At 39.3% G+C, this 24,408-nt stretch overlaps 1 protein-coding gene and 1 long non-coding RNA gene across 3 annotated transcripts; one reads left to right on the top strand and one right to left on the bottom strand.

The window, feature by feature from the left end:
• Positions 1–22,002, bottom strand: LOC106086320 (chromodomain-helicase-DNA-binding protein 1). Its single transcript, XM_013250950.2, has 10 exons — positions 21,453–22,002; positions 12,077–12,913; positions 11,906–12,018; positions 11,685–11,837; positions 10,444–11,560; positions 5,746–8,671; positions 5,167–5,665; positions 4,837–5,097; positions 572–694; positions 1–380 (listed from the first exon to the last, which is right to left on the bottom strand). The coding sequence occupies exons 1-10, from the start codon at positions 21,459–21,461 to the stop codon at positions 56–58; spliced, it is 6,363 nt and encodes a 2,120-aa protein (XP_013106404.2). The 5' UTR covers positions 21,462–22,002; the 3' UTR covers positions 1–55.
• On the top strand, positions 18,569–20,038 carry LOC106086321 (uncharacterized). Of its 2 annotated transcripts, XR_009397520.1 has the most exons (4): positions 18,569–18,741; positions 18,901–18,993; positions 19,688–19,761; positions 19,814–20,038. It is a non-coding gene; the product is annotated as an uncharacterized LOC106086321 (long non-coding RNA). The 2 variants fall into 2 exon arrangements; XR_001221119.2 differs by having other exon boundaries at positions 19,688–20,038.
• Positions 22,003–24,408: the final 2,406 nt, after the last annotated feature.

Here is a 24,408-nt window from a genome sequence, read left to right as displayed (position 1 = left end):
TTTTTGTTTTTTTTTTCTTTGTAAAAGTCTAGTCTTGTTGATGTTTTGGTAAGTATTATGTTTGAGAAGTTGGTGGTAGTGGTGGTCGACGATCACCACTGTTCGACGAAGGGATGGGCGGTCCGGATTGACCACCACCGCCGCCGACAGCTCCCGATGGTCCTCCACCCGCGCCTCGTCTGTAGGAATCGGGAGGATACTCACGCGGCCACTCAGCTGGGTGATTATAACGAGGATCACCACCCCGCCCAGCTCCACTATAACCACCATGTGGCCCTCCTCCCATACCAGGCGGTACACCTCCATTTGGTGGCATATAATAATTGGGGCCCATATAGTGATTTCCATAACCGTGTTGTGGCGGATGCGAGGGAGGATATCTATAAGAAAATCATGAAAAAATATATAAAATTAGGTTTTTATTCTTCATTGCATGCAGCAAAATGTTGCTAAGCTAAAAATTAATTTTTATGTCTCTTAAACCAGATAACGAATTAATTTCAACTCCACAACTAAATTTACAATGGTATATTTTTTTAAAAAACATGTTCATTATTTTATAAAGACTTACCGTCTTTTGTCAAATCGTCTGTCTCTATCGCGATCTTTATGATCCCGATGATAGCCACCAGGACGATTGTTATAGCCATCATAACGTTCCCGTTTGTTGTAATCGTTGTTGCCACCGCCATACCTAAAAAAAAACAATAATAAGAAACATTCAAAAAAAAGTTGTTTATACACATCATTCCTTCTTATTATGTATTGAGTAACTGTTGCTCATTTCGTCTACACAATATGAATAATAATACCACCCGGTACGGGATAGCTGTGAGCACCACACAGGCTGGAACTTTGAGCTCCGATCTGTTTGGTGTTCATCTTTATCACGAGATTGCGGAAAGTGGAATGCTCCTTATGGAGTAGCTGCAATTGCAGATGCGGACAATAAGCTGTATCGAGTGGAGAACCTCAGTGAGAGGCCAGGCGGCACCAGCTCTTGCTTAAATACTAATTGCCTATGATGCTCGAGATTCGTCAAGGTGGGCGAGTAAATGGCGCTTCTTGTTTCCTCGGCGAATGGTCTTATGGACCGGAACGGGATAGCTCTCCTATAGTAGCCTGACGGGGCTCGTTACCTCCACGTTCAAATGTAAGAGCTGGCAAACTATCGATAATCGAAGCACTCGGTATTTTTATACCCTCCACCATAAGATGGGGGGTATACTAATTTCGTCATTCTGATTGTAACTACTCGAAATATTCGTCTGAGACCCCATAAAGTATATATATTCTTGATCGTCGTGAAATTTTATGTCGATCTAGCCATGTCCGTCCGTCCGTCTGTCCGTCCGTCCGTCTGTCTGTCGAAAGCACGCTAACTTACGAAGGAGTAAAGCTAGCCGCTTGAAATTTTGCACAAATACTTCTTATTAGTGTAGGTCGTTTGGTATTGTAAATGGGCCATATCGGTCCATGTTTTGATATAGCTGCCATATAAACCGATCTTGGGTCTTGACTTCTTGAGCCCCTAGAGTGCGCAAGTCTTATCCGATTGGGATGAAATTTTGCACGACGTATTTTGTTATGATATCCAACAACTGTGCTATGTATGGTTCAAATCGGTTCATAACCTCATATAGCTGCCATATAAACCGATCTTGGGTCTTGACTTCTTTAGCCTCTAGAGTGCGCAATTCTTATCCGATTGGAATGAAATTTTGCACGACGTGTTTTGTTACGATATCCAACAACTGTGTCAAGTATGGTTCAAATCGGTCCATAACCTGATATAGCTGTCATATAAACCGATCTTGGGTCTTGACTTCTTGAGCCTCTAGAGGGCGCAATTCTTATCCAATTTGAATGAATTTTGGCACATAGTATTTTGTTATGATATCCAACAATTATGCTAAGTATGGTCCAAATCGGTTTTTGACCAGATATAGCTGCCATATAAACCGATCTTGGGTCTTGACTTCTTGAGCATCTAGAGTGCGCAATTCTTATCCGATTGGAATGAAATTTTGCACGACGTGTTTTGTTATGATATCCAACAACTGTGCTAAGTATGGTTCAAATCGGTCCATAACCTGATATAGCTGTCATATAAACCGATCTTAGGTCTTGACTTCGTGAGCTTCTAGAGGGCGCAATTCTTATCCGATTTGACACGTAGTATTTTTTTTGGCACGAAATATTTTGTTATGATATCCAACAACTGTGCCAAGTATGGTTCAAATCGGTTCATAGCCTGATATAGCTGTCATATAAACAGATATAGGGACTTGACTTCTTGAGCTTCGAGAGGTCACAATTCCTTTCCGATTTGGCTGAAATTTTGCATGACGTATTTTATTCTTACTTTCAACAACTGTGTCAAATAAGGTTCAAATCGGTTCATAACCTGATAAAGCTGTCATATAAACCGATCTGGGATCTAGACTTCTTGAGCCTCTAGAGGTCGCAATTATTATCCGATTTGGCTGAAATTTTGTACGACGTATTCTCTCATGACCATCAACATACGTGTTTATTATGGTCTGAATCGGTCTATAGCCCGATACAGCTCCCATATAAATCGATCTCTCTATTTTACTTCTTGGTCCCCAAAGGGCGCATATATATAATTTAATTGTTGTTCAAACCGGACCATATCTTGATATCGCTCTAATAGCAGAGGAAATCTGAAATGAAAAATGAAATGAAATCTTTTCTTTTATCATTTTTTTGCCTGAGAAGAGATGCCGGAAAAAGAACTCAACACATGCGATCCACGGTGGAGGGTATATAAGATTCGGCCCGGCCGAACTTAGCACGCTTTTACTTGTTTAATAATAAATATCGTTTATATCGATACTAACGTTAATTTCCGATCATCTGAGTTTCTTTACTGGATACGCTTGATAAGATATTTACTGGTGTAGTGTTGAACCGTATTAATTGGTGGATAGAGTAGAATCAGATTTTAAATGAATATCAGGCAGGGCTTAGAAGTAGTTATTCGACGAACGACAACATATCCAATCTTACCAGTATTATCCATTGGAACTGGATAATACGCTTCCTTTGTTAACTTCTCTGCCGCTTTTGGCATGATACCGCGAAACTCATTGTTTTATAAACTATCCAGAATGGAACTTCCTACGAAGGTCATAAATATATTGCGACTTATATATAGCGACGCTACGAGTCAGATATGGGACGGCTCATCATTATCTGAGCCTTTTGAGGTCACTCAGGGGGTTAGGCAAGGGTGTTACTGAGCCCAGTTTTCTTCGCACTGTATTTAAATGATCTACAAGATGTTTTACCCACGGGTGTTCGAATTGGGGATGTCGAAATTAGGCTGTTGATGTATGCGGATGATAAAGTCCTTTTATCGGACTCCCCTGTGGAATTACAGTCGATGACTGATGCGCTATGGGAATATTGCTCTCTTTGGGGACTAAGTCTAAACTTAACGAAATCTAAAATTGCCATCTTCAGAAAGGGTAGAATTGGCATAATATTATGGTACTGGTCCCATAGAAGTTGTCAATTAGTATAAATATCTAGGTGTAAGTCTCGCTTATAACCTGTCTTTCAAGAAACATATCTCGGACAAGCTTCAGTCAGCGAAAATTGCAATAAACTCCACGTGGTTCCACTACATTCACAACGGAAGAATCCAGATTTCTAATAAGATGCAAATATTTAACGCAGCCGCAAGGCAATCCTATTTTACGGGGCTCAAGTATGGGGGCATGAACGGTATGACCAGGTGGAGAAGCTTTTCAGGTTTTTTTTTTATCAAGAAACTACTTTACCTACCCAGCAACCCTAACACCCAACTATATGTTACATATTGAAACTGGGCTTCCCAGTATGTATTCGGAGACGCCAAGACTGCACTTCGGCTATATTAATAAGATTCTTTCCTTACCGAATAACAGATTGCCTCGCGAGCTTGCAGAGGAGACTATTGGAACAGGTGTTTCTTGGACTAGAAATTGGATTGAATTATTCACCGAACTAAGTAGTAGTATCAATTTCGACCTTAGGGTTAAGGGAATTAAGTAGAATACACGATACTATACTATGCGATCTTGTTAGACGGGAGAGAATCCTTGACGAAAATGGAGCACTAGCGTCTCAATTCCATGACCCCTACCCACACCTTCAGTATAATATTCCTCTATATTTCCTTGATATGGATTCCCAGAGACTAATAAGTCTGGTTTTTCGAGCCAGAGGCGGTCTCCTTAACCTAAATACACGAGCTTTCAAAGATAACACAGACGGAAACTGCTCCATTTGCAATTTACAAGTACCTGAGACAACTTATCACCCTATCCCATGGCAACCGGTTGTATGTACCGGATTGACCCGATGAATTCCTTCATCGGCAAGGGCTGCCGCCTCAGTGTACCACACACTGCTACTACTACAACAACAACTTATCACTTTATAGGCATATGCCCTATATATGCTTATAAAACAAAAGAATGTTTTGGAAAAACTCACTGACTCTAGATGAGTTCTATATGATACTTAATGGAAACAATTTCACACAGCTCGGAAAATATTTAATAAATGCCTTGAATTACCGAAAACCTAATTCGTAATGAATTTGAGCCATAAAAAAACTAAAAATGCCTGAAGCAAAAGAAATCAATAAAATGTTCACAGAGATAAAAATTAAATCATAACTATAATCGTTATAAATTTTATGTCAAATTAGAATTAAAATCGATAGAAAATATACCATTTCGATATTCATACAAAAAAAATATCGATATTTTGCCAGCTCTAGCAAATTCGTCTACAACAACAGCATCAATAATACCATCTTACCTGTCCCGGTTGTGACCCCATCGATCACCACCACCTCCGCCGCCGCTATTGCTATCGCCATACGGTGATGGATTGTTGCCTGGCAGTAAACGTGAATTACTGGGATGCATTCTATTATTGGGGGTAGAGGGTGAATTCATGGAACTGTGACGATCGCCATTGCCACTTCCTATGCTACCCCGACTTGTGTTTAAGCCATCGTGACTGTTGCCACTGCCATAATAATCATCTCGATGGCGATTTTTACGATCGTCCCGGTTTCTATAGAATAACAGGAAATTGTTTCATAAATTTGCTTGTTAAATTTAAACTCTTAAAAAAAAGACTCACCTTCCCTGTTCATCCATGTTGAGACGTTTGAATGACATCGACTTCAAATCACTTCCACCCGCAGCATTGGGAATGCCACCAACTGCACCGCTTTCATTGTCTTCACGCTTACGTTTCATAGGCGAATTGTTAACACCTCCAGCTTGCTGTGGCCTTTTATTTTTGTTCATATGCATGGCAGCACCACCCGCTGCTGGAGGCTTATTGGCATTACCGATTTTAGTAAACCTATCCGATTTTGGAGTATCTCGAGTCTTATCCTTCACTTTTTCGACATCTTTTTCCTTCTCCTTCTCCTTGTCTTTTTTCTTCTTTTTAGCTGCAGACTTATTTTTCTCATCACTGCCATTTTGGTTTAATGAGTCATCTTTTGGCCGTTTCTGTGGAGATGCGGAATTTGATTTTGCTTTAGCAACGGGAGGTGATTTTTGTTTAGCCTCTCCTTCGGACGTTTTCAGCATTTGCTTGTACATTTTAAAAAGCTTTTTGGCATCGAATTCTGCCAAAACAAAACAAAAAAAAAAAAAAGAAAATGTTGAAGAAAGTATTCCACGGATTTAAGGCCGATTTATTAATTACCTGTAAACTTTGAAACAAAGTACCACAAATTCGACCGCCATTCCTTCTTTTCGGAATCCTTGCTGTATGCTTCCAGACAAACATCTATTTGCTTGCCTATAGCCATTAGACTCTCGCGGGTGTTCTTTATTTGCTCCTGGCTTGAGAGGCTGGTATCCGGACGATCTAAAGCTTTGAGAGCCTTCTTTACTGGTCGCATCTTTTCTTTGCACTCATTGAAAATGTTGGGATCTAAGTCGCCCAGAACTTCCAAAGCTCTCGGCTCGTTATTCGCCGTAAAATGCATTGGTTTGTTTGTAGAATCAGAGGTGGCAGATTTTTTTGATTTCGCTGACGACTTGGGAGTTCCATCTTTCTCTTTGGACGATGTTTTGTTTTTCTTCTTGGCGGTTGCAGTGGTTGCGGAAGTGTTTGATGCGTCCACATCATTTGAAGCTGCCTCGTCTACGGGATCCACCGTCGCCTTGGTTGAACTTTCTTTACGTTCCTTACGCGTCTTCTTTTCTGTGGGTGCCGGTGTGCTATCGGCACCTGTTTGAGAAAGTTCATCACCCTCCGATACATTGCGTGATTTTCGCTCGGGTGTGGCACTATGCGCCGCTGCGGATCCTACAGCAGCAGCTGTTTTGGGTTCTTTTTGCTTTCTGGGTTTCCTCTTCTTAGTCTCTGCACCCTTCTTCTTGGTTTCAAGATTCTTCTTTATAATTTTTAAAAGATACTCGGCTCTTGATTGCAAATGCTTCGCCTGTGGCTTGCGATCATCGTTGTGTAGGATTTTTTCGGTAAGATTTAGACTAGGATCCATTTTCATTTGTTCCCACGAGCCAATTCCATACTGATAAATTCCACATAGCAACTTTGAGTCTTCAATCACACCCCATTCAACATCGAAATTGGCAGGTCTTGTCTTTACGTCTAAAGACCAGGCAAGTCTTTCATTAATTGTGGCAGGTATAACACTGTTTAGCGGCTTCAATTCCTCTTCGCACGAAAGTAGGGTTTTGGCATTGAAGGAAACTCCGCCTAATTTCACTGAGTAGGTGGCACGACTACGCTTTTGCTTTGCTGCAGCGGCATCCTCGGGAGCAGCATTAGGATCATTTGGAGGTTTCTTTGCAGGAGCGGCAGGAGGGACATCATCCTTGTGTTCCTCTAAAAATTGAACACAACGATCATGCAACATCTGTCCAATACGCTTTAACTCCGCCAAAGGCTTCTCTTGAAGCTCTGCATCGCATGCTATAGCTTCTAAACGTTCAAGAGGTGCAGGAAATTTCTTGTATGACCTAATGAAACGTCTTAACTCGGCATCATTGAAGCCTACAATCTTCTCCTTCATAGCTGGTCTGCCGCGTCTCTTCGATTTGCCATCAGCATCGTTGCTGCCATCGGAGCCTCCATCGTAGTCCGAATCGTTGCTGTCATCGGCTTGTCCTTTTTTACTCTTTTTATCGCCTTGATTTGCGGTGGTTTTCCTTCTGGGCGGTAGATATAAGTCTTCCATTTCCTTAGATTTTTCTTCGTTTTCAACGATCTTACGAAAATTTTCCGGAATAATATCATCCCAATCCTTAGTGTCATCTTCATCGGCCGCTTGGCTATTGGCCTCGTTCTCCTTGGTGGCAGCATCTGGTTCCTCTTCGAAGGCAGCAATACTTGCCACTTTAAATGCCGATAGTAAATCATCTCCCGGCATCTCGGGATCCTCATTGCGAGTTTCAGCTCTCCTTAATATCTCATCTATATCACATACTAATTCTTCATCGTTTTCCTGTTCGTCTTTGAACAATTCTTCGGCTCCGAATTTCAAAATGGCCGAGAGATCATCTTTGTTGAACGGAGTATGATTGGAAGGCCCTGAGCTGCCTCTATCCAAGACGGTGCGACCGGTGGTGTCCATACGTTGAATGACCAAGTGGTCCAAAACCATTTTCTGTTTGGCCCTCTCCACAATTTGTTCCTCCACCGAGCGGGCGGTAACGAGACGATAAATGTTCACCTGATTCTTTTGACCAATACGATGGGCTCTTGCTTGCGCTTGCAAATCATTTTGGGGATTCCAATCCGAATCAAAAATGATAACCGTATCTGCCGTCGCCAGGTTAATGCCCAAACCTCCGGCTCTGGTTGAGAGTAAAAAACAAAAGTCCTGTGAGCCTTCGGCATTGAAATGATCCAAAGCCTGCCGTCTTATTTCTCCCTTGATGCTGCCATCCAAACGTTGAAATGAAAAATGCCGTTTTTGTAAATAATCTGCCAATATATCCAACATGCGAACCATTTGCGAGAATATCAACACCCTATGACCGGTTTCCTTGAGGCGGCACAATAACTTATCTAAAAGCACTAGTTTTCCCGAACCCTTTAAAAGCGTTTGCAGAGCTTCATCTTGGGGCATGCCCATCAATTCGAATTCCGAAGGGCGTATGAGGGCGGCATGATTGCAGCACTTTTTCAGCTCTATGACAATATTTAAAAATGTGGACGTCGATCCCTTCTTACCCTTTCGCAAGGCATCGAAATTTTTTGTTAATATCCATTTGTAGTATTGTTTTTGTAGTGATGTCATTTCCACGCGCAATATCTGCTCAACTTTGGCCGGTAGCGATTTTTCAACATCTTTTTTCACACGCCTCAATATGTAGGGCTCAAGCTGTTGATGCAACTTTGTGTAGCCTTTATCAGCCGCATTGCCATGTTCCAATTCAAAATCTTCCCATGTGACAAATTTTTCGGGCATAATAAAATGCAAAAGCGCCCAAAGTTCTTTGAGCGAGTTTTGAAGGGGCGTTCCCGTTATAAGTAATCTGTGATTGGTTTCAAACTCTTTGAGCGATTTATATAGAAGAGAATCATCATTTTTCAAACGATGAGCCTCGTCGACAAGCAATGCTGCCCATTGCAAGGTACCCAGGAACAGTTTGTCCTAATAAACGTAATAAAAACAAAAATTATGAAGAGAGTGAAAATTTATAACAAATCTAAAATTACTGCTTAAAAATTTTAGTAAAAATCTCTTTTTATCCAAAACACATTCTTTCGAAAAAAATATCAAAGTTCATTCACTTTTACAAAAAAAAAACCTTTTCCGAAGCATTAATACGAAATATTATAAAAGAAGAAACGATGGGAGTTCAAAACTTTTCAAGTACTCATATCCCATTTATTAAATATCATTTTCATACTTTTGTCTACTTTCGTTTAAGTGCTGTATCAAATTTCGGTCTGGTCTGGTGCCACAACAACCACTTTCGTCACCACCCCAAGATCATAACAATAATCAAGTAAACGGACCGCTTTCGTTCTAGTTTTGATAAATTATTCAAACAGAAGCTTTTTTCTATTGGGTTGCCCAAAAAGTAATTGCGGATTTTTCATATAGTCGGCGTTGACAAATTTTTTCACAGCTTGTGACTCTGTAATTACATTCTTTCCTTCTGTCAGTTATCAGCTGTTACTTTTAGCTTGCTTTAGAAAAAAGTGTAAAAAAAGTATATTTGATTAAAGTTCATTCTAAGTTTTATTAAAAATGCATTTACTTTCTTTTAAAAAATCCGCAATTACTTTTTGGGCAAACCAATATCAATAAGATATCGCTAATGTTCAATATACTTCAAAAAATGGATTGTTTGAAATTTACTAAAGTGTTATTTCGTCAGCGGCGCTTTTTATTTCTTTCTAAAAAAATTCAAGTATTTTCAAAAAATCGCGTGATTTTTTGTTGTTTTTTTTAAGCCACAAATTAGTTTCAAGTTTTTTTTTTAAAATAGCAAAAAAAAAGTGACAGTTTATATTTTCCACATGCAATGCGTTTGCTTCTTTCTAAAAACTGAAAAATATTTTCTAATAAATTTAAATTTTTGAAAAAATGGAAAATTTTTTCAAAAAATCACGCAATTTTTGGAAACATTTTTTACATGCGAATTTTTTTTTATTTATTACATTTTTTACAAAATTGAAATAAAAAAATTGCGAGAATTTTTTAAATATTTTTCGACTGCAATGCGTTAAAAAAATAAAATCCAAAAGTTCTTTAAAAAAGCCGCGCTACATTTAAAAATATATTTTAAAATCACCGCACAGCCCGATTTCTATTTTTCAGATTCTGCCAGTTTGTCTGCGCCACTTCTTTGCCTCCACATAGACCTGGGATTTACTTTCCGCACAGAAATCCGCTAGGACTATACGAACCCTCCTGGGGGTGCTGCTTACCCTTGAAACTCAAATTGGGTTCATCCTCAACACATGGAACAGCACACGACGAAATTTCATTATCGTCTTGTTTGCACGGTCCACCATTATTTTTGTTGGATTTTTTCGTTTATTTGTTGAACAGCAAGCCCAAGATTAAATCTGAACTTATGCTACATGCGATATTTCTCCAAATATTCATTGAGAACATTTTTCCAACCTTAAAAGCATTGCTAATGATTTGTATATTTGTGGAGAGCGATATCCAGAGTAGACCTGAGGAGTCTTATCCAACCTTCAGTCGTAGTATTTAGCCAAAGTCCCGTTAAATGTCGGAGCAAGCTTACTCAACTACAAACCACCGAACTCTAACTTCGAGTAAATACTTCGAATCTGACTTCGACTTACAAATATTTTGAAAGCTTTACCTTTTGGACTTCGATTTTTTTGTCTACTTAAAATCAATCGGAAAAAATAACCACTCTCTCTACCTATATCTTCACTTACCTTCAAAACAATCTCATATGTTGTGAGAATGCAATTAAATTTCAGTCTTTTCGAACCATCAAACGTCCACTCGTACTGACGTATCATTTCACGTGACTTGACATCACCCAAATATGTGACGACATTCATGTCTGGCCCCCAGAGATCGAATTCACGCTGCCACGCAGTCATTGTTGATAGTGGAACCACACACAAAAATGGGCCATACAGATGATGCACTTTAAATAAGGAATACAAAAAACATATGGTTTGAATGGTTTTGCCCAAACCCATCTCATCGGCCAATATCACGGAATTTTCTTTACACCACGAATGCAGCATCCAGTTAAGACCATCCATTTGATAGTCACGAAGCACCAAGCCTTCGCTGAGAAATTCTGGCTGATTTTTGATCTTGTAGAATTTGGGGCGATTCTTTAACACTTTACAGTGACGTGATGGTGTACATTTAGAGTTTTCACGTTCCTCAAATTGTTCGACACAACGCTTCCATTTGCGCATAACTAATGCCCCATCTTCCCATGTAGCCTCTGCGTAGGGCAGCGATTGCCATTTACAAAGATATTCCACTGGACCTTCTGGTTTCACATTACGAGCTATAATACGATCGACATTGTTGTAGGATTTGATCAAATCGTTTTGCAGTTCCTTTTGGCATTCGTAGTAGTCGATATCTTCGGGACCGGCATGACGCATCCAATATACCTGCTCCAGCTCTTTCTTGATGAAATTATCCAACTTTTTCATGCCCTTGACTTTTTGTTCTTTCAACGTGGCATCCGATTCCCATGTGTTGTGGATATAAGACCAGCCCTTCCATTTGATAAGATATTGTACTTCAGTGTTTTCCAAATCGTTTTCGTCAACGCCATCATTGGGATCACAGCCACTCTCTTCGATGGCATATATGGTGGTTTGATTGCCAGTGCAACCTTTTTTACCCTGTCGCTTATATAAAATTCTTTCTATGGTCTCACATTTTTCATCTTCTTCGGCTGCCAAAGCCGCCGCTTCTGCTTGACTTTCATCGTATTCGATTTCTACCAGATCGTCCGAATCGGTCTTATCTGTGTCTTCCTTATAGCTAACAGTGGCAGCAGCTCGACGAGTACCAAACCTAAACAAATTATTATTGTAATTTGGGAGGAAAAAAAACACACACACACACAGGTTTAGTGAAGTTTTGGGATATCTATATCATCATTGAATTTTTTCCTATTATTATTTTCTGATAAATTTACCTTTTGCTGTCCTCCCCACTTTCGTCTGTACTTGCAGAAGATTTTTTATTTCTTTTCTGCGCTTTGTTTTGTTTTGCTGGAGGCTTACGTCTCGGTGGGGGCGCTGAGTCTTCACTTTCCTCATCGCTTTCATCACTCTCGTCAGAATTCCAGCTAAAATATTTGCAAAAACAACTCTTATCAGCTAAGTTTAGACAAACAATTTTGAACAAAAAAAGTACTTTTGACTTCTCTTCTTCTTTTTCAAAGGCTTTTTGGATTTTTCAGCGGCAGGTTGTGGCTTTCGAGCTTGGCGGGCAGAACGTTTGGGTTGATAGTCTTCTTCGGTGTCCTCCTACGAAGGAAAAAAAAAGATTAAACAAACATTTAATATAGATGCTGAAAGGGCATACACTGCTGCTGCTGCTGCTGCTATTGGACTCTGTAGCGGAATGCGCAGAAGAATTTGATGATTTTGCAGATTCAGCAGAATCAGAAGCTTCATCTTCGTTTTCATCGCTGTTGTGTTGTTGCTTTATTGCTTCAGACGCTGTCGTTGGCGGCGTCGTCGTCTCATCTGTAACCATGGGCTGGCTTGTTTGCGTCTCCTCATTATCGCTATTGGAATCTTCGGAATCATTTGAATCATTGGAATCATCTTCATCGTTTGTCGTGTGTGAGGTATTGTTATCGGTTGTGGCCGAGGTAAACGATGTTCCTGTTGTATTATGGGTAGTGTTTTGTTGTTTATGTTCTGCATCATGATTGCCCTGGTCGTCTCTTCCTCTAACGTCATTCTGTTGAGATGCTTTCTCATCATCGTCATCATCATCGTTCGATGAATTAGAATCAGAATTGCTGCCGCTCTCACTGCCGCTGTCGTTATCGTCTGAATAGCCATTTGTATTTGTTTTTGTGTCATCTTGAGCTTCAATGGCCGAGGGTGGAAGTCCAGCTTCTGCAAATTGTTTTTGTTTCTCTTCTTGTTCAAGACGATAATTAGAATCGTGTTGTTGTTGTTGTTGACTGTTATGTCCATCGCGGGCATTATCATCCTCTTCATCTCGATCGGGTGGTTCAGGTGATGAACGTCCTCCACCACTTGAATTAGATGATGACGATGAACTGTCTGAATCGGAGTCGGATTCTGACGAACTACCGCTGCCACTTCCTGAGCCATTGTTGTGTTCATCTTCGCGGGTATCGTCGTTTTCTTCCGATCCTATGCTATTTAAGGATTCATTGTGTTCCTAAAACAAGAAATTAAAATGAAAAAAAAATTTAATAACGATAACAAATAGAGAGGAAATGCTTATTGAAAAAAAGAAATCGCACAGAACGTAAAATCCGTCAAATGTGCAGTCCAGAAAATTTTAGTGGGAAAATTTGAACACAATATGAAATGAGCTCGGTAAGAGCATGCCGGAAGAATTCAGACATTATTCAGAATTGTCTGATACAGAATTTTTGTTTGCTGGGTCATTTTGGTTTGTTTTTATAGTTAAAATGACTACAAAGACAGAATATGCGTGAAGCGTACTTTGTGCAAATAATTACGTTTCGGAAGAAACGTAATTTCAAACATTTTTTTGCAAACATCAACAATCATAAACTTAATGGCAAATTAAACGATTTTTGCGGCTCGAAACTAGGGGCACCTTCGATGCCCTTATCTTAGGTGCAGTATATGGTTAAATGCAACCCTACAAATGCAGATAGCGATTTTATCAATTTATTTTACTGGGCTATCAAATTTTATATGTTGAATAAAGTGATACGAACAGAGCAGTTATGCGAGTAAAATTTTGTGTAAAAAAAAAACAAAACATAACAATATTCAATTTTTCGAATACAAAATACCCCAGTCAAATAATTATATATGCAAAAAAAAATGCATTAGAAAAAAATTAATTTTTGGGGGCTAAAAAGTGATTACAGTGAAATATATATCAGTTGATGAAACTCAACCTACATTTTAATAGAAATGGAAATAGATTTATATTTTTTTGGGAATGGCTGATTAACAGCTACTAAATAAATAGTGGAACTGGATTTGTATAATTTGTGACGAAATAAACTTAAATATTGATGGATCCGATTTATCATAAATAATATTGGGAGGATTCTCAGTACCCTCGAAGAGAGTGGTGCAACCAAAGCCCTGGCCAATGATCCCTTATGATGTTTCGGGAAGTGAAACACATTGAAGATCTCTGGGGCACACTATGTGCAAAGGTTTTTGCAAAATACAAGACGAACAAGTCGTGCAATGCCATGAAAGCCGGTTGTACGTACCGGATTTACCCGATGGAGTTCTCCATCGGCAAGGGCTGCCACCTCAGTGTACAACACATTGCTACAACAACAACAATAACAAGTCGTTAAAGAATTTGAAACTGGCGATAAAGGTAGAAATACATCTTGTTGCGCTACAAATGAAAAAACTCTTAAGTGCATATTTTCAACCTAGAAAACATGCCTTTTTGACAACTCCAACTGACGAGTTTGGGTCAATTCCATGGCAGCCAGTTGTACGCACCGGATTAGCCCTTCATCGGCAAGGGCTACCACCTTAGTGTACGTGGTCGTCTTTCTTTCTTTCTTCACAGAGGCACATCCCGGAGTCCCTTCTCCGCACGCTTCTGGTCCGTGCCGGTATTGGAAAGAACCCCGGAACCTGGTTCTGTTCGGTTTGCCATCATCGGTCGGTGTCGGTGAGGTGTAACCGGTGCATGGAGTGCGTTCATTTCCGATCTTGCTCTGGCCTGTCTTCACTACGGGAGTATTGTCATACTGAATATGTTGCAACAGTGGGTCACAAGCATCGTTGCCTTCTGCGTCCTAGTCGTCATTCATTTTTGAAACTAAACTGCAACGGGCAAAATCGATGAGAATGTGGATTTTATGAGTCGGAAGAACATATGGGTCGCAGCGTTTCAGGGGACAAAGCTGTCCAACACCTGCAGCTTGCCCAGTTGTCACGGATACAATGTGATACGTAAGGATCGCTCAAGGATTGAAGGTGGGGGATTGGCCTTTGTGATACATCATTCCGTGCAATATAGACCCCATCTAGCCGGCGCCTGGCGCTAGTGATCCCTACATGGAATGCATGGGGATAGCAGTCAGGTCCAGTACTGCCGAGATAGAGCTATACAACGTGTACATACCGCCGGTTGGTAGCTGTGTCCCAATTTATGGCCAAGCTTACAACCGCGACATAAGTGCGTTACTATCTGGCCATAATCGTCTGGTTCTGGGGCACTTTAATGCACATCACATTTCATGGCATTCTCCCTTAGGTAACAACCAGCGTGGCATGGCTTTTGCAGAGCAAATTGAAGGCTCCACGTTTTGCACGGTGAATCAAGATGCCCCCACTAGGATTACAAGGAGGTGCAGAAGCTCGCCAGACATTTCCATTAATTCCCTGATCTCCTGAGTGACGTATACCGGCAAGCCGTCATATCTTTGGTGTCAGACCACCTCCTCATAATTCTCACATTTCATGGCATTCTCCCTTAGGTAACAACCAGCGTGGCATGGCTTTTGCAGAGCAAATTGAAGGCTCCACGTTTTGCACGGTGAATCAAGATGCCCCCACTAGGATTACAAGGAGGTGCAGAAGCTCGCCAGACATTTCCATTAATTCCCTGATCTCCTGAGTGACGTATACCGGCAAGCCGTCATATCTTTGGTGTCAGACCACCTCCTCATAATTCTCACCATCGACCGACCCGACTTCATAACCTCTGAGCGCCAGACGTTTATCAATCAGAAGAAAGCCGTTAGGACTGGCTTCAGAGAGTATACCAATCGCCGTTTCAGTGAACTGCCATCCCCCTCGGTTGTGCTAGTTGCCGAGAGGAAATTCCGAGACATCATTAACGCAGCAGCCTCTCGCTTTATACCAGCCGGTCGAATACCCCAAGTGCGACCCAATTTCCCGGCGCAGGCAGTGGTACTCGCAGACGAGCGTGATGGGAATCGATGTATGGCCCCACAACCCCAGAATCAGCGAGCTGAATCTGGAAATAAACAGGGTAGTCAACGAACATAGGCGGAATTTGCGGCTGGAACACTTGGAGCAATGTAACTTAGGCAAGCTGTGGTCAACTGTTAAGACACTCTCGAACTCCGGTAGACGGGATGACAGGACTTCAATCACTTTTGGCGAAGTAGCCCTGACTGATCCTGGAGTTGAGTACCTGACTACTGTCCTCAACCGGTCTTTGAAAAATGGGCAGAGTGATCCCGCTACTGAAACCTGGAAAGGTTCCGAGTTTGGGGGAGTCGTACAGACCGATCTCCCTTCTCTCACCAGTAGCAAAGTCGCATGAGGCATTACTCCTCCCGACCCTCGTAGGAGAGTTTCCATTTGCCGAGCATCAACATGGATTTCGAAGACTGCATTGCATTTGCCGTGGCTTCAATCAGCCCAGGCCATGTGATAGGACGTCCTCGTGGCACGGGACCTATCGAAAGCATTCGAAAGACATGCCAAACTATTTGAGGACATCGCCAACACGTCCCTCCAGCCAGTCCTGAAACGCTGCGTCGCGAATTGTCTGTGTGATCGCCAATCATTTGTGGAATCTAGCGATAAGAAGTCGAAGCACCGTAGAGTAAAACAGGGAGTTCCCCAAGTTGAGGTGACATCTCCGGCACTGTTTAACCTCTACCTTTGTACAATCATGGAATCAGGCCCCCTCCCATTGTTGACATCTGCGATTGGCTGAACGTCTACCTCAACGAACTTGCCTCTTATTTCACTGCAAGAAATCTGAAGATATCTGCCAACAAATATTCAGCCACATTGTTCACTACAAATACGCGTGAGGTGAATATCGAGCTGACTGTAATGGTCGATGGAGAAATGATTCCGACCATTAAGTGTCCCAAAGTACTTGGCGTGACATTTGGCAGCTCTTACACATTCTCCCCACATGCCAAAGCAATTTGCGATAAAGTCAAAAGTAGAAACAAGGTCCTCAAGTCACTTGCCGGCAACACTTGTGATGCAGACAAAGCAACCTTCTTCACCACGTACAAAGCAATTAGCCGGTCTGTGGTAAGTTATGCAGCGCTAGTGTGGTCTCAGGAGACAAAGATCCTACCAGTGCGAAGACATAACTACGTGCTGTCTAAGCAATACCTTTTGGGCTGTTATCGCAGAGACCAGCCAAATCATCATGTTGTTGATAGATATACACTGCCCAGAAGCCTTAAGGTAGATCTACATGATCTAGAGCGTGAGGTTCAGCGCTAGAGAGAACCTCTAGATCAAGCCGCATATCAAATAGGTCTAGACAACATTCATGCAGACACGGTAGCAGATGCGGTAAATGGCTACCGGGTGAATGTAGTCCTTGGGGAACGGCCGCCTCCCATTGCACCTGAAGAAATTGACCTCCCCCGACTAACCAGAGTAGTTCTGGCTCAATTACGTTTCGGCAGATGCAGCCTCCGCAACTCCTACAGAGCAAGGATTGATGTCGACGTGCAAGATGTATGTCCCGATTGTAACCAGAGACCGCACGATACACGTCACCTGTTTAACTGCCCAGCCAGACCCAGATCCCGGTGGACGCACCCCATCTTAGTTGCAGAGTTCCTGCGTCTTGACACTCAACAGAATCAAGCAGGCGAATAATAGAACGCAACAAACTGCTACAACAACAACAAACCACTCGAATTACACCCAGATTCCTGTGGGTGCACCCCATCTTAGTCGCAAAGTTCCTGGGTCTTGACAGTCAACAGAATCAATCAAACGAAAGATAGAACACAACAAACTGCTACAACAACAACATTGCTTAAGACCACTGGTACCTAAAGAATCATAATGAGGATCGGTTTATAAGGGGTTATATGTTGTTGTTGTAGCCACATTTTCATGTGGATGTGGCGATCCTCTTCAAGCTCCTTTAGGTGAGCAAAGTCGTTCCGGTCCAAAGAACCGATCGCGCAGGAACACTGTGGCCTTTGGTTGTTTAAAGGCGCCTATAACTTGCCTTGTCATATCGAGCATCATATGCACTCGATATGCACATGCGAATATGGTCCAGATCGGTCGATATCTTCATACAACCCCCATATAGACCAATCTTCCGATTTAAGGTCTTAAGCCCATAAAAGTCGCATTTATTGCTTGATTTCGTTTGAATTAGAAAGAAGACTTATGCTTGGTCAATCACTTTTTAAACTGAATATTTTGCATTGTTCCCGATTTTGCTAAAGTTTGGAGCAGCAAGTTTTAAGTCCTCTCAACTCCCAGTGTTGTACATTTCACACAAATTGAGTAAAAAATGAACTTTATATGTATCAAAAAAATTAAATCGGGAGATCTGTCTATATAGCAGCTTTATCCAAACATAACCTAATGCAGACAAAATTTCATCGAAATCCCGTAATGAGCGTTGTATCCAAACATAGTCCGGTCAGTACCAAATTTGACACCGATCTTGAGGGTGTTAATATAAGTCACTGTTTAAAATTTCTACGAAAATAATTAATAAATGTGTCATTTATATATCCAAGACCTTTCATCGGGAGATCGGTCTATATCGCAGCCATATTCAAATTGTCCTTATGGTTCAAAAACTGATAATCAGACCTTTCACTTGAGCCACAAATTGACCTGAACTGTCTGAGTCAGTTTGCAATGTGGCGTTCTACCAATAGCTTGATCAAATATTTATTTACCAGATTCGTGCTTTGGAGTACCCTTAATGGTGCAAGCAAAAAGTTCTCTAAAATCAGTTCATATATCTTCGACTTTTTCTAAATTTTGTAACAAACTTTACGTTTAAGAAAATGTCAACTAGCCCAAAAAATTCTGTGTATAGCCTTTGGGTATTATGATATTTTCTCGATTTGGGTGGGTTGCCATTTATCAAGTTGGGCATATTGGAATTTTAAAATGTCACAACATCCAAATCCAAAATTTTGTGACATTCATTAGGGCTTTCCGTCATTCCAAAAAAAAGTTTTTGGGCTTTCTGACATCGTTTATGCGAAATGGCATTTGTAGTTTTCTGTAGCCCTTGCCGATAAAGGACTTCCTCGGGTCAATCTGGTACGTACACCCAGCTGCCATGGCACTGATTTTTAATGTATGTTAAAGCTTTGATATTATTTTATTAAAAACCAACATATTTTATTTTTTTTTATTCATTTTTTCATTCATTGCAATACTAAGCCAATATTATTTTCATATTATTTATTTTGTTTTCAGCTATGAAACAAAATAAAGACAAAGGATCAGCGAAGGAACTTCATATCTACTACTAACTAAATTTCCAATGAACATTCCATTAAGGAACATAAGGTACTTTTCTAATATCAACGAAGGTTAAAGCTCAATGATAAAAGGCCTCCTTTTTATGCCGAGTCCGAAAGTAGTTGTTGTTGTTGTCGCAGTTTCTTGTGTTGTCTTTCGCCTGCTTGATTCTGTTAAGTGACCAAATAGAGGAACTCTACGACAAAGATGGGGTGCGTCCAGAAAGTCATGCCGTATAGCGAAACCACTTAGTTGAGAAGTTTTTCAATGTCAGGATAGGTCACAAAGGTAACAGATTAGTAAGGGGATAAACACCGCAGGAAATTTAAGGATCTGATGTTCACCCCGGGATTTGAACCCGGGTGTTTAGCGTCATAGGCGTACATACTAACCTCTAAGGTGTCCTCCACTTCAAGGTAATATCCAAAAACGTTGCCTGCTTAAATGTATATCAATCAAAATGGTCTTATTATTTAATAACGAATCTCAAGGACATTCAGAAGAGCGAAATTGTCCACGAACATCTATCCCATGAAGGGCTAGAGATGCTCATCAAAATAAAAAAGCAGAAACTTCATATTAATATCCAAAGTTCTATCCCCCTCAACCTTAGCTTAGCCAAAGGGTTCTTTCTATTTACATATTGAAAAGTAGGGAAGACGTTTAAAAAAGAGTTAAATCTTTCATCCAAAATATTTTGCATGTAATATACTTTCCAATCTACTTTAATGTACTTTCCAAGAACATCCTAAATTAAGCAATAGAGACGCAGTTCAAAATAAAAAGGATCAACCAGGGAACTTCATATCAATATCTGTAAGTACCGGCCGCTTCAAGTAAAGCTCAATCAAAGGTGATTTATTATCAGGGTAACGATCAGCAGAATGAAAACTTTCAATCAAGAAGATCTGCGGTGCTCAAATACCCAACATTTGTGAGGATATAATCAACACTGAACAATAATTTATTTTCAAGTCAGGATCTCTACCACAAGCTTTAGAAATCCATATCAAAAAGTTATCCAGTGTTATCTTGCATAAGTGTCTTTCGAGTTTTCAAAAATCAGCATAAAATTGATGTATTCTTTTTGATACTCCTGCTATTTGACTATAACTTTTTAACTATAGTTAAACCTCTTTATAGGGGGGATATCAAAAAGTTGAATAAAATTAATTTTCAAATAAAATAATCTTTACTTCAAATATGTTTTAAGAATCTCATCTTCAAATGAACACAGATTTTTAATATTTCAATACATTTGTACCGAGAGAAAATTTATGGAAATTTATAAGGACAATAAAGGAAAAGTTTTAAAATACAATTTTAAAGATATTTGTTCCACACAATTAAAAAATTAAAGATAGTCTTGATGATTTTTCTTTCAAAAACTTAATATAAAATATAAACAGCCCAAAATTAAACAAAATTAAGTGTGATCTTGTAAGGATCACTTTTAAAATTTGATAAAAATCCTTGCATTATCCAAAAATGTGTTGGTACTCCAGTATGGGTCACTTCTTTTCTGATATATTTCCGAAAAAAATAAAAACATAGGTTAACTATTGGTTTAAGAAAATTATTATTTAAAATACAATTAATATTTTACAAATATCCTTTTCAGCTACGATCGGACGCCTAGTTTTCTAACAAATTTAGAATATTTCTTCAAAATAGAAAGCAATCTAACGCGGGAAGACAATACCTTTGCCAGGTAGGAGCACGGAGAAGGACATTTATCTTTAAATATAGTAAAAAATATGGCAAATTTAAAGAAAATAGATCCATATAGTTAAAAATTGGCCATAATTTAACAGTTTCTAAAGTTAATTCTTGAAAAAAGCATTAAAAACACTTAAAAAAAGAAAAATTCATAAATGTTCCATTAAAATTTGACAAAATCAACTACAATTTAATAAGGATCACCCTAAAAACTCACTAAACCTTCTTAAATTTCCAAAAATTCCTTAAAAATCCACTAAAGACAACATTTGAAAAATTTTCCATACGGAAAGTGATTACGTAATCAAAGGAAATTTTTGAAATTTAGGCATTTTTAACAAAAAGGACACTGGTTTTTCGGCATTTTCTCATAGAATTGAGTAAAAACAAACCAAAATATTGCATTTTAAGTTAAAATTGCTAAAATGGGTCCCCAATGGATTTTTAAAAAATGTACATTTGCTGAATCCTAGATTCGTCTAGATTCCAAATCCGTAAAGAAAATAGTGAAACAATTGAGTTTTCATAAAATAATTTGCAAATTTCTAAAAACATCTCTTATATCATAGAGTTATTAGCGATTTCCCCTTGAGGTGTCTCAAATGAGACTCCATATTTTACAGTAAAATTGCAGCCACGCCCAGCGATCGGAACACTTGAAAACTATTGAATTGAAGAAAATAGACTCTGCTGTATTGATTTTTATAAAAATATTCAAAATATTTATATTTTTAAGCGCCAAAATATACAAAATTCATAAGATCACCGCTACATCCAATTTCACTCACCTGGCTCATGATATTCTATGCTCCTCATATGATTTGTTCTTATAGCTGACATTAATTATTAATTTGCTACGATATTGTAAAATATTTGCAAAAAAAATTCACTTTATTAAAATTTTATTTTCACAGGTATTGAAAAAATTTTTTCTCCAACGCAGCACACAAAATTTTCACGTCGTCTTCGCTTTCCATTCACAAGTCATTTGTCGAAAATCGCCATTTTGTTTTGCGACAGCGTTGCCAATTTGAAAATATTTTATTTGGGGGTCACAGCTTCGTTAGGTTTTCGAACTTTACGCTCATATATGGTATTCTCGCATTCTTTCTTTCTCACACTTGCTCAGCTAAAGTTTAATTTTCAATCACATTGAAATTACGACCACTGTTCCACTCATATTTATTCACATTCGCATAGAATTTTCTTGGATTTTCACAATAACTAGATTTTCAGTTGATAGTTTTGCGTTCTCTAAGTTATTTTATTTATTAATTCTGCGAATATGCTTGTTTCGACTTTCAACTATGCAGCCATTTTGTTCGATATATTTCCGAGGGTTGCCAGAGCCTTGTCATAAGAATGCCATTGCGAAAAATGGAATTGATTTTAATAATGCCAGACCGCTTATACATGTAATAGGGTGGCCCAATAAATGCATCAATACATATTTTATTAATTTTAGATATTTTTTTTTTTATATATAAAACGCCATTCTGGCTAACGATTTAATTTAAAAATTAGAATTAACTATTATAACAATGAAATTAAGATAGTGTGTGCATGGTACAAGAACTTAGAAGGTATGGCCATTTTCCGAACAAAAACAATGCAACCCTGGTGGATTGTTTACAACTCGTAATGTCAAATGCCGGTTGGGCAGCAAGGCGGATTGAAAAAGGTGGTCTCACGCGAACAGCTGTTAACAGCCGGCCAGGTTTGATGGTATTAAGATACCAGATTTTGTTTACATTCTCTTTGTTGTCGTCTTCTTTCTCGCATACACATACGCACACAAATTTCTTTGTGTGTGTTGGCAAAACGTCGACCACCTTGGTGGCAAGATGGGGGATTGCGCCATATGATTTGTGATTGCTGTACAAATGTGACCACCTTTAATTGTTTCGCCATGGCTGGGCAGCAATATGTCTGCCAAAGTTAGAAAAGAAAAAGTTTAACTATTTCTCTGACCCAGAAAAATTCATAAGTTATTGTTTTTTTCACCCACCGATGAGAGCCAAATTCAATGTTGAGTGAAAAACGTAGACCAGCATTTCCTTTTATAAACGAGACACCACATCAAAAATGGCAAATTATGTGGAAGCAAAACCCTGCATCTACCGCCTGCAATGTCGCTGGTCAAAGAATGATCTTGACAAATAAATTCCGTGCTCAGTAGCATGCTTCACTCCATTGATTTCGTTTGCCATTATCCTTTGGTACACGGAAAAACGGACCACTCAAATAGTCATAATTTTGTGGCAAATTGAACACATGCGCATATTTTCTTTTTTCAATTTCTCGAAACTTTTTTAATATGTAAAAATGCTCAGTATTTCGTTTCCCAAGTAGTTTGTTTCTATGTAACTCGTGTTTTATGTAACAACTCACATACACATCAAAGCACACACATCAATGTTTGACATTAGGAAATTTGTTAAATTAAAAAAATTGTACTCAGCTGTTTGCATGACCATACCTTTCTGTTCTTGTACCATGAGTGTGAGTTAAATAAGTTAAAGTTGGTATAAGTTAAATAAGCACAACTTTCCAAAAGCCTTTGCGAGCATCTTCCATTTTTATCAAAATAATGTTGTAATTGCAAGGCCATGAGCACAACACTAACTTTCGCAATCGTTATTACTTCGTACAGATTTATTGCAATAACTTGTTGCGAAAGAAAAAATGTTTTATTTATTTAAAAGCATATTTATTTAAAAAAATTCTTTCTATTTATGCATCCGCAAATAACAAATTGTTTTCCACCCTGAGTAAGTACATGTGGGTAAGATCACTAACACAAACAAACATTTAGTTACGACTTGTTGCGCAGCAACTGTGATTGTGCTCTTTTCAGGCATCGTGAAATCCAAACTTTCCCCAAGGTATATTCATTTACAGGTAGTAGCAGCTGCCCGACAACAAAATATTGAGTGCACTATTTGTCAAAATCAGTGATTAGTGCAACTCTAATTTTGTGAATATAACTAATTCGCTCCATTTTTCTTTGTTTGTGTGTTATAATACACACACAACCAAACAGATTTTGCACTTCGTGAGAAAAAATTGTACGCTGCAGTTTACGGTACACTACTTGGTAATTATGTCATGATTTTCCCTAGATGAAAAAAGTTATTGCAAATTGCAAATTTTGCCCATGAACATTCCACTAAGGAACAGGGCAAACTTCTCACATATCAACGAGTGCAGTCCAATTCAAGTTTAAGCTCAGTGGTAAAGGGCCTCGTTTTTATAGCCGAATCCGAACGGCGTGCCGCAGTGCGACACCTCTTTGGAGAGAAGTTTAACATGGCATAGTACCTCACAAATGTTGCCAGCATTAGGAGGGGAAATCCACCGCTGAAATTTTTTTCTGATAGTCTCGCCAGCATTCGAACCCAGGCGTTCAGCGTTATAGGTTATAGTGAAACGAATACTTTTGTTACATTTTTTTAGCCTATTTTTTTATATAAAGTTTCGCAGCGAAAAATCACGTTGTGTTATCATGGCGAAACAATCAAAGGTGGTCCCATTTGTACGACAATCAAAAATTATATGCTGCAATCTTGTCATCAAGCTGATCGACGTTTTACCAACAACGCAAAGAAATTTGTGTACGTGCGATTATACGAGTGCGTTCATGAGCAGAGAAAGAAGATAATAACAAAGAGAATGCGAACAAAAATCTGTCATCTTAATACCGTCAAACCTGGACAGCTGTTAACGACTATTCGCGTGAGACCA

This window comes from Stomoxys calcitrans, chromosome 3 (genome assembly GCF_963082655.1).
Source record: "Stomoxys calcitrans chromosome 3, idStoCalc2.1, whole genome shotgun sequence".
Classification (NCBI taxonomy): domain Eukaryota; kingdom Metazoa; phylum Arthropoda; class Insecta; order Diptera; family Muscidae; genus Stomoxys; species Stomoxys calcitrans.
Note: the sequence above shows the minus strand (reverse complement) of the source record. Positions and strands in the feature narration are given on the sequence as shown.